At 37.5% G+C, this 17,941-nt stretch overlaps 1 protein-coding gene across 1 annotated transcript; it reads right to left on the minus strand.

The window, feature by feature from the left end:
- Positions 1–14,183: 14,183 nt before the first annotated feature.
- Positions 14,184–17,403, minus strand: LOC149401469 (polyadenylate-binding protein-interacting protein 9-like). The gene is made up of 10 exons (XM_089612548.1): positions 16,793–17,403; positions 16,031–16,138; positions 15,893–15,937; positions 15,528–15,600; positions 15,274–15,386; positions 15,114–15,173; positions 14,990–15,037; positions 14,829–14,897; positions 14,660–14,721; positions 14,184–14,588 (listed from the first exon to the last, which is right to left on the minus strand). Exons 1-10 carry the CDS (start codon positions 17,045–17,047, stop codon positions 14,528–14,530), a joined length of 894 nt encoding a protein of 297 aa, XP_089468674.1. The 5' UTR covers positions 17,048–17,403; the 3' UTR covers positions 14,184–14,527.
- Between the last annotated feature and the right edge of the window lie 538 nt (positions 17,404–17,941).

A 17,941-nucleotide genomic window follows, 5' to 3' on the forward strand; every position in this document is an offset into this window, starting at 1 on the left:
TTTCAGTTTTTTCAGTTTCTCAAAAACAAAAATGAAAACTGTACCAAACAGCTTTTTGAAAACAACTACAAAACAGTTTTTCAGTACAACTACAAAAATTAGAAAACAGAAAACAAAAACTTTTTGAGTTAACTACCAATCATTTTTTAGCAAAGGAAGACTTGTAGTAAGTGCATAATAGAAAAAAATGAACATATAATACGAGTTACTCTTAGCATAAAAATTAAAATAAGATATTATAAGAAAATTATAGAAAATGAAGTAACCCACATAATTTCCACTATATTTATCTAGCTTATCTCATTTTCAATTTTTTTTTTTTTATAATACGCTGCTTCTTCTTATTATTTGATTAATACATTACAATAATTTGCCTTATTTTTAACGAACGAGTTCTTTTTCAAACTCGATGATGACAACAAGAAAAAAAATATTCGTAAAACCAAGGAAAAAATTTAGGTTCATGTCGTCGTATTTTTTATAATCTCATTTTTACGGATATTTAGTTCGTGAGTAACCTAGGAATGATTTCAAACATGATATATTTAGGAGATTCTATGTGCATTTTAACTAGCTACGTAATTTCTTGTTTTTTTATTAGAGGAATAAGAATCGGGCATCATGTCTAAGGGCGTATTGGCTCGGTGGTCCATATTTTGTCAAAGAGGTATGAGGCTTGATCGAGAATGAAGTGCATATCAAGGTGTTAGTGATCGGTGATGATGACGCTATTTCGGTAATTTCAATGGCTCCACAAGATGATGGTCAAGAAGAGGAGATCGTTGGTCGCGGGAGTTTTGGTGACCTTTGCGAGGAAGCTGATAGTGCCCGCTTTGTTATTCGGTGTGATAAGATTATCAAAATGTGTACTCTCCACAATGTATACGCGCTAGGGTAACTCCAAGTGCCATGTAATTAACAGAATCATTCGCTAAGTTAGATTCTTTGTGCCGTATGTTAGATTCTTTAGAACTTACAGCTTGTGAAAAAGTTTCGTGATCATTCTCGGTTCTAATGTTGCAGTCTATTTCTTGTAGTTACACTTCATAATCACTAGGGATTGCTAATCTTTTAACTCTAATAGATCTTCTTAATGTTGCTTCATCATTCTCTTGCGGATCTTGTTGTTCAATCAGTTGTTCCATTGGTTGTTCAACATGATCTTCATAAGCAACTTAATCTAAAGGATCAGCATTATCAGCTTGTGTAATTTCGACAGCTAGTTGTCTTACACACGATTGAGCTTGAGGAGTGTGTATGATAGTCAGTCTATCATTTGAACTAGAAGGTTGAGCTTCATTGTGATCAGAGACTGAGTCACGCTGTTTGTCACTCCTACTAATCAAGTCATTCTCAAGAAATTTAGCATTTCTTGATTCCACAATCATAGTATTGTGAGATGGACAATAAAACTATAACCTTTAGACTTTTTGGCATATCCAATAAAATACCCACTAATATTCCTAAGGTCTAGTTTCTTTTCTTGTGGATTATAAAGCCTTACTTTAGACGTGCATCCCCAAACACGTATATGTCGTAAACTGGGTCTCCAACCTTTAAATAACTCAAAAGGTGTCTTTAAAATAGCTTTGGTTGGAGTTCGATTTAATATATACACAGCCGTCTTTAGTACTTTAGTCCATAAGAATTGAGAAAGTTTTGTATTACTCCTCATATTTTTCACCATGTCCATTACAGTTCGGTTTCTTCTTTCTTATACACCATTTAGGTCCAGAGTACCAGGCATAGTATATTGGGCAACAATCCCATGTTCTTGAAGAAACTTCGCAAATAGCCAAGGTGCTTGTCCATTCTCAATGTATCTACCATAATACTCTCCATCTTTATCTGATCTCACTATCTTGATTTGTTTACCACATTGTTTCTCTACTTTAGCTTTGAAAACTTTAAAGGCGTCTAAAGCTTCGTCTTTAGAACGAAGTAAAGAGAGATATATAAATCGTGAGAAATCATCTATGAAGGTGATAAAATATTTTGTACTATTTGCATCCATGTCAGGACAACAAATATCTGTATGTATGATTTCTAACACCTCAGTACTTCTCTTTGCACCCTTTTTAGACTTGTTGGTTTGCTTTCCCTTAATGCAATCAACACAAGTCTCAAAGTCAGTAAAATCAAGAGCACTAAGTACTTCTTCATCCACCAACCTTTTAATTCTCAAAATGGAGATATGTCTCAATCTTCGGTGCCACAATAGAGAAGAATTTTCATTCAATACAGCGCTTCAACCCAGCAGTAACATTCAAGGAGATATAAGAAGCGTCATTTTGCAATGTAATTGAATAAAGACCATCAAACAACATATTGTTGTCAATGGTGCCCACAAGAAGAGTTGTAGTCTTTATTTTGTACATCTGATGTAATAAAGTCTCATGAAGACTCTTGCTTGTAATTGCCTATCTATTCATTAATAAAGTTGAAACGTTCATTCATTCTTTCCTTGTTTGAAGCTTTATGATAAAACCTTAGTCTTTTAGTCCATAAACAAACTTAACAACTTACGAAGAGACAAATGTAGATTTGCATGAACAAACTCTTCGTAGTTTGCTTAAAACGATATATTCGCAATCTTAGGGTCAAAGGACTATTGACCTCAGTATGATTGTTAGAAGAATCTATGATGTCTGGTTATGAGGCATTGAGAGTTGGGGACTCTATAGTTCTTCTAGGTATCTTCCGAAGGTACTGAATTGACCAGTGCACTTCTAGAGACAATATAAGAACAAACCATTTAACCTCTTATGTCTCGAAGTCACTATGTATGAATTGCATCATGCTTACCTTAATCCTGAAATGAGACATGCCATTTCACACCTTAGTATTCTCATTTGAGAAAGTCAGAGTTCGGACTCACTATGTCATTCCGAACAGGGCCTATTGGTGAAGTGCTAAGTTGTGAGTATGTCATGAGTAACTTTGTGAAGTTCTCATAGATATGGAATTCATGTACAAGATTGCTGAAATGCAATGTATGTCACCTCATGCTTTGTTCCTTGGAGTGTGAATAAATGAACTGGCCAGTGTCCAAATTGAGTCCTGACTCTTTTGGATGAAACAATGTGACTTGTTAGCTCCTCGTCAATACATTGTTTCTAACTTATTCACAAGCGACAAAGGAGTTGAGGAAATAACAGCTAGAAGGGTAAAATGGTAATTTAGTAAATCCCGACTAGCTGATGACATTCATGAAGGGTAAACATAGATAATATTCAGTGGATCCGCTCATCATAATTAGGTCGAATTCTTGAGTAGAAAATAAATTCATTTGAACCGAGAGATTTTCAGTGTCAGCTCTTTAGTGGAGTCAGTTGGCATTAAGCTAAACTTGGAAAAGGTTTGTGAACTTTTGAGTCCAAGTGTTTAGCTAAAGCTTTGTTCATTTGGGTCCATGAGGTCACTGTCACGAATCACATCGATAGGAATTGTTAAACTGGAAGCTAAGTCAAAACAAGAACGAAAATTGTCGAAAGGGTATTTTTGTCTTTTGAGACATAATGATGAAATGGATGTCAATAAATTTTGACAAGTTCATTTGATGACTTAATGTCACTCGGCCATAATATGATTAATTGGGCCTTGTGGATTAATTTCATTTCATGAGAATTTTAATGAAAATTCTTAATGGGCCTTTTTCATATTGTCATGAACAAGTGGAAAAGCTTCTAGAAGGCCTTTCTAGAATAGGGATAGGCGCCCAACACACCCAAGGAAAGAGAGAATATTTTGTGCATGAATGTATGAAGATACTTGCCAAAAGAAAAAGAGGAAACAAATTTCCCCTAAGGGGAAAGCAAGGTAGGCGCCCAAAATAGTCAAGAGAGAAGCAAATAAAAGAGGAAACAAATCCAAGGACTTACTTGCTTAGTCTTGGCCGTGTGTCTCTTTGAAGGAAAAGGGAAATTGGCCCATGAATATGTGATATTCTATAGAAGAGGAAACTACCTTATTGAAGGTGAGACCTCTCCTATAAATAGGAGCCTCATTCCTCACTTTTCATTCATCCAAAGTTTTAGAGATTGAGAGCTTCTCTCTCTAGACTTGGCCGCCCCTTCCTCTCTCTCTCTCTAGTTTATATTTTCGATTTTTCTTGTCTTGGCACCTAGGTCCTCACTCGACCTAGTCTTTAGCTCTGCGACTTTGAGACTCGTTCTTAAGTCGTAGCGTTTAAAAGTGCCCACTCACTGATTCCTTCTTTTCGAGTGATTTAGTGATAGAAACTTTCGTGGTTGCTCGAGGTGCCGAGGAAAGAAAGAGAGACGTGCTGCGAGGGGAGACGAGCGTTGCAAACTTTCCACAAGCTTCTTCAAAGTTCAAGCTTCAAGAAACGTTAGTAAACTTCTAGCTCATATTGGTTTTTAATTACATGTACTTGCACTTGTCTAGGTTAGTAAAAACTGTTTTACTTGTAAAAGAAAATTTTTAAAATTCCGCCGCTTACCGAAGCGTTAATTATTTTTAAAATTATGAGCTTGAAAATCGTTTTCGAAAGTTTACTAATTTTGTGACAAGTTAGAATTGTAATCTTAGATTTTTTTTTTTAATTTAATGCTCTTGTCTTTAAATTAAAAAGCATGTTGATTTTCTATGAGTTTGGGATGTTTTTAAAACACATTAGAATCAGTTCTAAAAGTTTTTAATTTTTTATATTGAAAAACGTGTTTTAAAGGTTTGAGAAATTTCGGTAAATTTTGTGACTAGTTACTTTGTCTTTCTAGTTTCTTTTATTTACCGTATTCGTTTTATGCTTGTTGTTATTTCTTTTATTCTATGTTATTACCCTACTAATAAAACACAAATAAAAGCTTTAAACAACATCTTAAAACGTTCCGTTACACTTGATTCTTTTTCGCACCTAAATAGGACCAAGCTTTAATTTATTTCTTTTTCTTCGAGCTGGAGTAAACCCGCATTAAAAGTGGCATAACTCTCTGCTCAGAAATCGAAATTTAATGATTCTTGAATCAAATTAAAGCTCTGTCTGTCCTCTGTCCAATGCCACCGGTTTCGGCTGAAAAGGGTATCGGAGCCGCCAGATATGGCGATTTTACTCCGAGGTGCGCGGCTGTCTGAAACTCCAGTTTTTTTAGAAATCCGGATTTTCAAATCCCACTACCATGAGTTATAGAACTCTAATGAGAAAATTTTCTTGAGCAAAAATGTTTTTCATATGATTATAAACATGATGTGTAAGATTAAAAGTTTTGATTTTTGAAAGATTAATTGAAATTGAATTTTTACAAAACTAGTTTGAATTTTGAAAAACCGTTTTCACTTTCAAACTTGAAAATATTTTATCATCCAAATCAAATAAATTTTCAAAATGTTTTCAAAACTATATCTATATCACATATGTTCAAAATCTATATGCTCTTGAAAATTTGAGTGGGAGGTCTCCTTGTAGACAAGCCGAAAAATAAAAAGATGTGTAATCTCAAACTTTCAAGTGTTCGAGTGAGTTGAAGTTCACACTTCCCTCACGCACTTTCCCGAAATAGAAAATAGGAAAAGATCGAGTATGTACCTTGTGCCTTTATGCACTAATACTGCTCTGAACATGTCGATCTAGGATTCTCTTCTAGTTGTCCGCTCTGTCGCTCTCTAACTAGGAAATTTGTTTCCGAAATTATAAGAGTCGATGAACCAACTCCAAAAACTAAGTGGGAGGGTTATATTCGTTGTTTGTAACCCACGATCCCCAACACTAATGAAAGATGCAATAACATGGGACTAAGAGCCGCTCTTGCGACCCTCACTTAAATGTGAGTACTCCAAGGCGTTATTGCTTCGATCATTGCTCAATGAGCTACGTCCGAGAGTGATGCAATGATGGCAAGGCCTCCCCTTGGGGGATTGTTTTTCAAAGCTGATCTTTTGGACTAAGTGGTTGGTTGCACGCTTAGGCTCAATCCCTAGTATCCTCCCTTGAGGCCCTGCGAAAGGATGTGAGTGATCAAACCAATTTAAAAGGTGGCTAGTCAAAATAGATGTATTGACATCTTGGCTTAGCATTAATGATGTGTCATTTACTTATAAATGGAGATTATTTGCGGCCTTCTCTTGAGGGAGTAAATTATCGTTTGGTTTATAACACCTTTGGATTTTACAAAAGTCTTAATAAAACTTAAATCCTAAACCAAAGACTAATCATAAACTTGTTTCAACTTTTATAGGCAATATGTCTCCCAACCCTCTCTCTTTCATTCTTTCCTCGAACAAACTCGAAAACGAAAACTACGTAGATTCGAAACGTAACCTCGACATAATACCTACCGTTAACAAGCACAAATGGGTACTCACCACCCCGTGTCCTCCTCTGACGAATGATGATTCAACTCAAGAGGACAATGACGCCTTAGCGGCCTGGCTTCGATCCGATGAGATTGTGAGGTGCTATATCTTGGCATCTATGAACAATGTGCTGAAAGAGCAACATCGTGACATCGAGACTGCCGCTGACATGCTCTACAATCTCCTTGAGATGTTTGAAGGGCAAAAGCGTCAAGCAAGGCAACAAGCAGTCCGACAGTTTATGAACTGTCATACGAAGGCTAGGACTCCTGTTAGAGACTTTATGATACTGATCATTAGTTTTCTAAATAAGATGGAAATCCTAGGATCTGAGAATGATGGGAAGAATGTCATAGATATGATCTTAGAAACTCTCCCCGCATCTCTTGATACCTCTAAGATGAACTACTCCATTAACAAGCTAGAGTACACTGTTACCAAGCTTATGGAGGAACTTCACACTGCTGTAAGTCTCACTAAGAGAAAGAGGAATCAAGGAGAGGCACATGCTACTGAGCAAAAAGCCTCCGCCTCTGGAACTGTGAAGAGACCTTATAAGGCCGATAAAAAGAACTGTCCTGCCTATCTCAAAGCAAAGGAACATAGTATTGTACTAGTTACCGAAGCATGCTTAGTAGTTGATAATGTATCAACGTGGATTCTTGACTCCGCTGCTACTAACCATATTTGTTGTTCCTTAAATGGTTTCAAGAAAACCAAAAGCTTAGAGAAAGGCGAGTTCTGTTTCAAATGGGTGATGGGAGCCTGGTGTCCGCGAAGGCTGTGGGATCCGTGACGCTGTCTTTTGAAGACCGCACTTTAAACTTGAATAATGTTTATTTTGTTCCTACCTTTGGGAAGAACTTAATATCCGTTGCTCGTCTTCTTGAGCAAGATTATTGTTTAAAGTTCATTAAGAATGGAATTCGTATTTCGTTTCCTGATAATTCTTTTGTCACTGATGCATATATGAAGAATGCTCTTTTCTACATCTATCCCACTCAACCTTCTCTTTTAGACACCGAAATAGATAATGATCTAATTAGGGAGCCGAAGAGGATCAAACTTTCTGAATCCTCCGATCTAACAAAATCAACATACCTCTGGCACTTAAGACTTGGTCATATCAGTCTAGATAGGATTAAGAGACTTGTGAGGGATGGTCCACTCCAAGCCTCTGCAATAGGTTCACTACCTACTTGTGAATCCTGTATAGAAGGAAAAATGACTAAGCGACCTTTCTCCGATAAGGGTCGAAGAGCCACTGAGATGCTGGAACTAATACATTCTGATGTATGTGGTACGCTCAACCAACAGGCACGTGGAGGATACGAATACTTCGTTACCTTCATTGATGATTACTCAAGATATGGGTTTGTCTATTTGCTTAAACACAAATCCGAGACCTTTAACGTATTTAAGGTCTTTAGGGGTTTAGTGGAAAAGCAAACTGGCAAAGTGATCAAAACCCTTCGATCTGATCGAGGTGGTGAGTATATGTCTGGAGAGTTCGATGACTTTCTTAAAGAAGAAGGTATCGCTTCTCAGCTTACCGCACCTGGCACACCTCAACAAAACGGAGTGTCAGAGAGAAGAAACCGAACTCTTATGGAGATGGTTAGATCAATGATGAGTTACTCATCACTCCCGCTTTCCTTTTGGGGATATGCCCTCGAAACAGCCGCCTACATTCTGAACCAAGTTCCGTCCAAAACGGTTCCTGATACTCCTTATGAACGATGGACTGGCCGTAAAGTGAATCTTGGCCGCATCCGAATTTGGGGTTGCCCTGCACACGTGCTGAGGCAAAAGACTAGCAACTTGGCTAGTAGGTCAGAATTGTGCCTGTTTGTAGGATATCCGAAGGAAACCAAAGGTTTTACTTTCTATAGTCCCGAGGACGATAAGACTTTCGTTAGCACGAATGCTCGTTTCCTTGAGGAGGACTTTATGAAGGATGCGAAACCTAGAAGCAAAATTGTGCTTGAAGAAAAGTTGGGTGAGGAAGCTTCTACCTCATCTGTAAGAACTGTTCTTACCCCAACTGAAACACAACCTAACTCATCAGAATCTCGTCAAGTAGTACTTAGACGTAGTGGGAGGGCTACTCAAAAGCCTGACAGGTACATGTCTTATGGATACTCTCTTGTAGCCGTCTCCGACATGGATGACCCTGTTTCCTATAGCCAAGCGATGGCTTGTTCTGAATCAAACCTTTGGCTTGACGCCATGAAAGTTGAAATGCACTCGATGTATGTCAACAATGTCTGGAAACTTGTAGACCTTCCTGAAGGGATTAAACCCGTAGGGTGTAAGTGGATATACAAGAAGAAAAGGGGTCCTGATGGGAACGTCGAGACGTTCAAAGCACGACTTGTGGCGAAGGGTTATACCCAACAAGAAGGGATTGACTATGAAGAAACCTTCTCGCCAGTCGCGATGCTTAAATCCATCCGCATACTCCTATCCATAGCTGCAGCTCTCGACTATGAGATCTGGCAAATGGATGTCAAGACAGCCTTTCTGAATGGCAATCTTGACGAGCGCATTTACATGGCTCAACCAGACGGTTTCGTGGATAAAGGTCAAGAGACCAAGGTTTGTGAGTTGCTTAAATCCATTTATGGACTAAAGCAAGCATCTAGGTCATGGAATATTAGATTCAATGAAACTGTAAAAAGCTTTGGCTTTGAACAGTCGATAGATGAGCCTTGTGTTTACAAGTTAATACACGAAGGTAAAGTTGTGTTTCTGGTACTATATGTCGATGATATACTACTCATTGGTAATGACGTGGGTAAGTTATCTGAGGTTAAGGTCTGGCTGGCAAAGCAATTCGACATGAAGGATCTAGGAGAAGCCGCATACATTCTGGGAATCCAAATCTTTCGAGATAGGAAAAACCGGACCCTGTCGCTCTCTCAAGCATCTTATATTGATAAGGTGATGGATCGCTTCTCGATGCAAGACTGCAAGAGGGGTCAAACACCCTTTATGCATGGAGTTTCACTCTCTAAGGACCAGTCTCCCAAGACTGCACAAGAGATTGAAGACATGAGGAAGATTCCTTACGCCTCTGCCGTAGGAAGCCTCATTTATGCCATGCTTTGCACTAGACCTGACATCTGTTTCGCCGTTGGCGTAGTTAGTCGTTTCCAATCCAACCCTGGACCCGAGCACTGGATTGCTGTTAAGCATGTTCTTAAGTATCTTCGAAGAACTAGGAACTTGATGCTTACATACTCAGGTACTGACCTGACTATGACGGGATATACCGACTCCGATTTTCAAGCGGATAAGGATTCCAGGAAATCCACTTCGGGATCTGTGTTCATCCTTAATGGTGGAGCTGTTGTGTGGAGAAGTATTAAGCAATCTTGCATTGCTGACTCCACAATGGAAGCAGAATATGTGGCTGCTTGTGAAGCATCCAAAGAGGCTGTATGACTTAGAAAATTCCTTAAGTATTTGGAAATTGTTCCAAACGTCGACGAGCCCATGACCCTTTATTGTGATAATAGTGGGGCTGTCGCTAACTCAAAGGAACCTAGAAGCCATAAGCGCTCTAAGCATATTGAGAGGAAATACCATTTGATTCGAGAGATCGTGCAGCGCGGAGACGTGGAAGTGAAGAAGATCTCAACGGTGGACAACCTCGCAGATCCATTCACCAAGGCCCTAGCGAACAAGGTCTTCGACCAACATCGTGAGGGATTAGGCATGAAGGACTACACACACCTTCTTTGAGTCAAGTGGGAGTTTGTTGTCAATGGTGCCCACAAGAAGAGTTGTAGTCTTTATTTTGTACATTTGATGTAATAAAGTCTCATGAAGACTCTTGCTTGTAATTGCCTATCTATTCATTAATAAAGTTGAAACGTTCATTCATTCTTTCCTTGTTTGAAGCTTTATGATAAAACCTTAGTCTTTTAGTCCATAAACAAACTTAACAACTTACGAAGAGACAAATGTAGATTTGCATGAACAAACTCTTCGTAGTTTGCTTAACCTCAGTATGATTGTTAGAAGAATCTATGATGTCTGGTTATGAGGCATTGAGAGTTGGGGACTCTATAGTTCTTCTAGGTATCTTCCGAAGGTACTGAATTGACCAGTGCACTTCTAGAGACAATATAAGAACAAACCATTTAACCTCTTATGTCTCGAAGTCACTATGTATGAATTGCATCATGCTTACCTTAATCCTGAAATGAGACATGCCATTTCACACCTTAGTATTCTCATTTGAGAAAGTCGGAGTTCGGACTCACTATGTCATTCCGAACAGGGCCTATTGGTGAAGTGCTAAGTTGTGAGTATGTCATGAGTAACTTTGTGAAGTTCTCATAGATATGGAATTCATGTACAAGATTGCTGAAATGCAATGTATGTCACCTCATGCTTTGTTCCTTGGAGTGTGAATAAATGAACTGGCCAGTGTCCAAATTGAGTCCTGACTCTTTTGGATGAAACAATGTGACTTGTTAGCTCCTCGTCAATACATTGTTTCTAACTTATTCACAAGCGACAAAGGAGTTGAGGAAATAACAGCTAGAAGGGTAAAATGGTAATTTAGTAAATCCCGACTAGCTGATGACATTCATGAAGGGTAAACATAGATAATATTCAGTGGATCCGCTCATCATAATTAGGTCGAATTCTTGAGTAGAAAATAAATTCATTTGAACCGAGAGATTTTCAGTGTCAGCTCTTTAGTGGAGTCAGTTGGCATTAAGCTAAACTTGGAAAAGGTTTGTGAACTTTTGAGTCCAAGTGTTTAGCTAAAGCTTTGTTCATTTGGGTCCATGAGGTCACTACCACGAATCACATCGATAGGAATTGTTAAACTGGAAGCTAAGTCAAAACAAGAACGAAAATTGTCGAAAGGGTATTTTTGTCTTTTGAGACATAATGATGAAATGGATGTCAATAAATTTTGACAAGTTCATTTGATGACTTAATGTCACTCGGCCATAATATGATTAATTGGGCCTTGTGGATTAATTTCATTTCATGAGAATTTTAATGAAAATTCTTAATGGGCCTTTTTCATATTGTCATGAACAAGTGGAAAAGCTTCTAGAAGGCCTTTCTAGAATAGGGATAGGCACCCAACACACCCAAGGAAAGAGAGAATATTTTGTGCATGAATGTATGAAGATACTTGCCAAAAGAAAAAGAGGAAACAAATTTCCCCTAAGGGGAAAGCAAGGTAGGCGCCCAAAAGAGTCAAGAGAGAAGCAAATAAAAGAGGAAACAAATCCAAGGACTTACTTGCTTAGTCTTGGCCGTGTGTCTCTTTGAAGGAAAAGGGAAATTGGCCCATGAATATGTGATATTCTATAGAAGAGGAAACTACCTTATTGAAGGTGAGACCTCTCCTATAAATATGAGCCTCATTCCTCACTTTTCATTCATCCAAAGTTTTAGAGATTGAGAGCTTCTCTCTCTAGACTTGGCCGCCCCTTCCTCTCTCTCTCTCTAGTTTATATTTTCGATTTTTCTTGTCTTGGCACCTAGGTCCTCACTCGACCTAGTCTTTAGCTCTGCGACTTTGAGACTCGTTCTTAAGTCGTAGCGTTTAAAAGTGCCCACTCACTGATTCCTTCTTTTCGAGTGATTTAGTGATAGAAACTTTCGTGGTTGCTCGAGGTGCCGAGGAAAGAAAGAGAGACGTGCTGCGAGGGGAGACGAGCGTTGCAAACTTTCCACAAGCTTCTTCAAAGTTCAAGCTTCAAGAAAGGTTAGTAAACTTCTAGCTCATATTGGTTTTTAATTACATGTACTTGCACTTGTCTAGGTTAGTAAAAACTGTTTTACTTGTAAAAGAAAATTTTTAAAATTCCGCCGCTTACCGAAGCGTTAATTATTTTCTCAAACCCTAGATCGATTCCAACACATACCTTAACCAACAATTTCAGATTTATTTAATACTGTAAAACCAGTATTCGAAAAGTTAAAGTCAAAACCAAAGGGCAAAAGTCTTGAAACTGAAATTTCCTTGAAAACTCCGAACATAAACGGTCTTTTTTGAATGCAAAATAAATCCACTACTCATTACCAAATTGCAAGAACTGATAGCCTTCAGATAAGAGCTCATCCTGCTCCCTGAATGGATGTATTGCTTTCGTAGGTTTTGTATACCCTGCAAGGTATTTGAGACATGGATTGTAGAACCAAAGGCAATCCATCAAGTATTATGACCAACATTTGTTAGATTTGATTCATAACACACAAGCGAAAGTTGACTACCTTTCTTGTCAAGCCAATTTTTGAATTTAGAGCATTCTTTTTTTATGTGTCATCGCTTCTTGCAAAAGAAACACTTTGATTATTTCTTAATGTCCAGTTTGACAGGGATCTTGCCTTTGTCTTTGGCACGATCTTTCTTCTTCCTTTGAGAGAAGGTCAGATTCACTTTCTCACCCTCTTCCATAGCCAGCCATGCTCTTCTTGAACACAAATGGTCATAAGTTCATTGAACACACATGGTCATAAGTTCATTAATTGACCATTTATCCTTATGTGTGTTATAAGAATTCTTAAAAGGGCCATATTGCTGGGGCAGAGTGCACATAACGAAGTGAACCATAAAGGTTTCTGACATATCAACTTCCAAAGTCTTTAATTGAAACACAGTATTCCTCATGCGCATGATATGATCACGCACACCTCCAATCCCAGTAAGTTTCATGGATGAGACCAATATTGTCATATTGCTCAATAGAACCCCTAATCTCAACAGATACTTTGGTCTTTATGAACATAACGCAGAGGCAATTAGATCCCTCCCACTTTTCATAAAGATCAACCTGATCTGGGGTACTCATCTCATTGATTTCAGTTGGTTCAGGCTTTCTTATGGCATACTCAATATCCATTCATCCAAGCTGAATGATAACTCTCTCTTTCCATACCTTAAAATTGTCCCCTTTGCGTACAGAAACATCATATTTAACAACATGAACACGTTAAAGTGGAAGCAAAAATGATCGGTTTACCTCCGGCCATTGTTGTGTTTTTCGACGAGTTTTGGATTCAGACTCCGGCGAGCTATTTCGAGGTTCTTCTAAGCTCTCGCTCTCACCTCGAGATGGTGTTGATTTTCTAAATGTGTGAGTGAGCTTAGGGACCCGAAAACGTTTGTATTTATAGCCTCATAGCCATCAATGAGTAAAATCACAATCCTACTATTGTAGGTAATTGCTTGATTTTGGCCATTTATTTGAACACAATTTTGGTCATTAATTAGTTGGTCAACTTTATATATATGGACAATTGTATTGGAGAGAATATTTGTTCATTAATGAAAATATTCTTACATGCAGAACTTCTAGGTCCGGCGAAGAAGTCTACGTCGGAATCGAGAGGCTTGGATCTCTGTTCGCTTGATTCGGCCTTTGGTGATGCGGTTCAGAGAGACGACGAAGATTTTGTTTTGGTTAGGTGGGTCTTTCTTGGTTTTTCCTTGATATGCCCTCCCTTCCATTACATTACAGTTTGGGTGCTCTTGTTTTTGTTTTCTCTGGCATGTGAATTTTAACTTGCAGGTATAGATGTGTTTGTGAGGAGGGGAACGGGCAATTTAATAGTTTATCATTAATAGTCGGCCACGTGACAAGGAGTGTACAAAAATAGACAGTTTTGAGAGACATTTAACGTAAGGACTAGATTCATAGTCGATCACTTGTTAAAGGTAAATGTTTGTACATAAAACTCAGTTGAGTGGAACTTTGTAAGTAATTAGTTCAGGGGTGTGAATGTAATTAATCCTATTTATTATACTTTTTTAGTTACAAGACGTTTATTTATACTGTTTTAGCTTGAGGATGATCGACAATCAAAACTCAGATTGGAGAAAACATATGCAATAATAAGGGGAAAAACAGTGTCATTGTGTATCCAATTTTGAGTATAATGCCCAATCTCAAACGATATCTCTCAAAATGATTACCCTCTCCGAAAGGGTATAAATGAAAATTTTACCAGCACATTTGAGAATCAATGAAATATATAAAGGATTCTCTTAATCGAAACCATCCCATAAAAACTTCAAACTCTTTTGAAGCAGGTCCCGAAACAACAGCCGTTGCTACATATATTAAAAAAAAAAAAAAAAAAGGACTGATCGATATGCCTCGAAAGAAACAAATGTTTCACCAACCGATTAAAAGGAAAGAAACGAAACCGCTTTTTTTCTTCTCCCTCCGACTGATTAGTAGTTCATCATTGGCCGGGAAACCCGAGACCTCACCGGTGTCTTCGACGGACTCACCCTACATGATCAAGAAACCGAGTTAAAAAGACAGCGTGACCCTGGAACACAATATTATAAGACCATACTGACCTTATTGACTGGGAACCCAAGACCAGTCCGCTGCAATTCAGTGCAATTATAGCACTCTCTGCCTGCAATCACCATCAGAGATTTTTAATATCGTTATTGTTTAGTGTGCCACAAATACTCGGACCGAGTTCCATGGAACAGTCTAATGATGAAAGCACCGGAAACTTACCATGGAAAATTCCACGAAAGCTATACGCGTTGAATGCACATAGTCCCCCAGAATCCTTATACGGGTGACCTGAAATTGCACAAAGTTTGATTTAGAAAGCTGATGATTATCAACAAGCATGTCCAGATGTGGAAGTTAACAAAAAAAAGAAGAGTCCATACTTCACCACAAGCCGATTCGAAGAAATTCTTAACTTCGGTTTGAGTCACCTGTTAGTTGACCAAATACATTTTAGAAACGGTCCTCGAGCACATATATCTCAATGGGAAAAAACTAAGAAACTACCTTCTTGTCGATATTTGTGCAGTACACAGTCCTTGAGCACATTTCCCGCTCATCGTCTGACTGCAATTTATCAACAAAATAGAAAATGAAGTGCGGGTTAGTCACTTTCCAGATTAAACCGTGTAAAAAAATTGTGACGACGATTGATTAATTAAATTACCCTAGGTAAGAATGTGGGGTTGACGGGAAGGATCGCAGTTTTCGAAGGTAAGACTCTGACTGGATAGAACCCTAGAACTGTCCCGCCAAGACTTAAAGCTGCTCTCGCACCATCTGTTACAAGAGAGAAATTTTATTAGTTTCAAATGGCAAAGGCACGCTTTTGAAATTTCGCAATATGATCGAGGAAGATGTATTTATTTATTCTTCTTCTTCGCCTACTTTTCCAAAGAAAAAAAAACGCAATAGACTTACACTCATCAGCAAACTCCACAAAAGCAAAACGGAGGATCGAATGTGGGTCGCCACAAACTCGACAATCCACAACCTTCAATTACGATAGTTTTAATTTTAAGTTCAATTGACATTATTGACATGCTACATTAACTGAGCCAAAGCGGGGGGAAAATTTATAGCATATATGAAACCAAGCAGTGAATTATTTATATTTATTTATTTTTACAAAGCTGCTCTGTTTCCGCAGCAAATATAGAAAATAAAATCTGATATTCCGAGTACGTAGTGCGCAAAGAAAAAAAGTGAAATAATATAGCAAAAAGGTATGACATCTAAGGACTAAGTTTTAGCTTGCCAATTGCGTAGATTGGTTTGAAACTTACTTGTCCACAATTGCTAAACAAGGCAGCAAGTCGCTCTTCAGTGACCTGATTCAAGAGCTCTGTTCTAAGTCTTATTTGTTTTAATTTAATGGAAAAACAGGAAATTCAAAATCAAAACGATGAATAAAGTTGAATCACCTGCTGATCTAAATCAGACACATAAACGGTCCGCCGAATACTACTCTCTCGCTGAGCTCTGAAACTTCTCCCATTCAGCCTTCTTTTCCCCTGGCTAAAGCTCCTTTTCTGAAACATATCCGATGAAATCAAGGACCGATCGGGAAAAGCCTATCCGAAGCATGAGCCTCGTATAATAAATTGAAGGAAAAAATAAAATTGAGAAACACAAATAATGAATTGCCATTTGTGTTCGCTGAGCATCACTCGAATTCCCTTTTCTTAAGCAGTGAAAGAAAAAAGGTAACCATGACAACATAAATTCTTCAATTAATATAATCTGAATTATTGGAAGCTATTACTCAGTCCATGTAACAATACAACTCTCAAAAGCATCAGTAAAACAATTCAAATCTTCAAATCTTTTCAATAATCAAAAGCATCAGTAAAACAATTCAAATCTTCAAATCTTTTCAATAAATAACAGAAAGAAGATATGTAATTGGCAACAATCACATTAAAATCAGACTCATCTACAACTTATATTACGGAATATAATCACATTAATAAACTTATCAACTGTGTCAGTACAGAGTCATCATCATAATTCCCATTCATGCAATATATGAGAAAAGAAAAAAAAAAAAGAAAAAAAAAACAATTGGTCAAAAAGTGAATATGTTTGATCAATTACGAGAAGAACATAACAAACTTAATCCACATTCCATCATATTTAAAAGACAAAAATAAAATAAAAAGTCAGAAACTTTATGAATAAAATACCCTTCTGTTGATCAGATTGTTGTTGAGGATCTCATCTTGATCAAAACCCTTGTTTGGGTTAAAGCCGTTTTGCTTGATAGGATAAGAAGAAGGGACAAACTCTTTGGCTAAAGGGTTGAGTTTCGTAAAAATCTCAACTAATTTCTGAACTTCATTGTTGAATTCGGATTCCGATTCCGATTCCGATTCAGACTTTCTCAGTTCTGGTTCATTGTTCTTCGCCGCCTCAACGGAAATCTCAGCACCCGCAGCCATGGAATAAAAATAATAATTGATAAATAAAATTAACGATACAATATTTTCTTGGTTTTTTCACGAGTGAAGAGTTAGATTAAATCAAATTGAAAATTCCAATTAACAACCTCCGAAAATGTGGGTTCTAGAATGGAATAGATAGGGAATAATTGCGCTTCCGAAAAGAAATTCAAAACAGCAGAGAAACGAAAGGGAATTCTGGAGAGAGCGAACACGGGGTTTAGAGAAGAGAAAAAAAAAAAATATTTAAATATAAAATTGATCAAAAGTGTAGAGAAAGGGAAGAGTTGAAAAGCGTGATGAGTGAGAGAGAGAGGACGTTAGAGAGGAGAATGGGGCGAGAGAGGGACACATAACTTAAGCTAACGTAAGGATGACTTAAGCCTATAAATAAATACTAATATTTTTCTGTCATACCTCTGTTTCTCTCTCTGCGCCTCCACATTATGTAACAATGGACTCTCTCTCCACAAATTGAAAATTTCTTTTTTTTTTTCTTTTTTTTTTTTCAAGGCAGGTTTACGGTTTGTGAAGATTAAACACTTGAAATTACCAACTAAATTATGTTAAGTATTACGAAATTGAAAAATTCTATTTTTTTTTCTTAATTGAAAAATTCTATCTACAGCTACAACAACGTATTCTTTGTTAATTTTTCAAATTTGTTATTTGAACAATAGGACAACAATGTGTTTATTTTTGTTTATAAGTTATTGTTTGTCAAAATTTAAATTAATAATAAGTTTGCAATTCTTATTTTATATAAATTGTAATTAGTTTACTAAAATACTAACCCCTGCCCTTTTATTTTTCTGCTCTTCCCGTATTCTCAAAAAAATCATTAATGTGTATCTATAATATGTGATTTACGCCTAGCTTGTAATTATAGCTTCT

This window comes from Urtica dioica, chromosome 4 (genome assembly GCF_054948205.1).
Source record: "Urtica dioica subsp. dioica isolate 48M chromosome 4, U.dioica_male_clone48M_v1_H2, whole genome shotgun sequence".
Lineage (NCBI taxonomy): Eukaryota > Viridiplantae > Streptophyta > Magnoliopsida > Rosales > Urticaceae > Urtica > Urtica dioica.

Bases quoted from the DNA above. Each gene is read 5' to 3' on its own strand.
- LOC149401469 (XM_089612548.1), bottom strand. From the start codon at position 17,047: ATGGCTGCGGGTGCTGAGATTTCCGTTGAGGCGGCGAAGAACAATGAA. The intron at 15,938-16,030 runs GTGATTCAACTT...CTCTTGAATCAG, and splicing joins TGTCTGATTTAGATCAGCAG to GTCACTGAAGAGCGACTTGC. The intron at 15,601-15,892 runs GTAAGTTTCAAA...TCGTAATTGAAG, and splicing joins TGTTTAGCAATTGTGGACAA to GTTGTGGATTGTCGAGTTTG.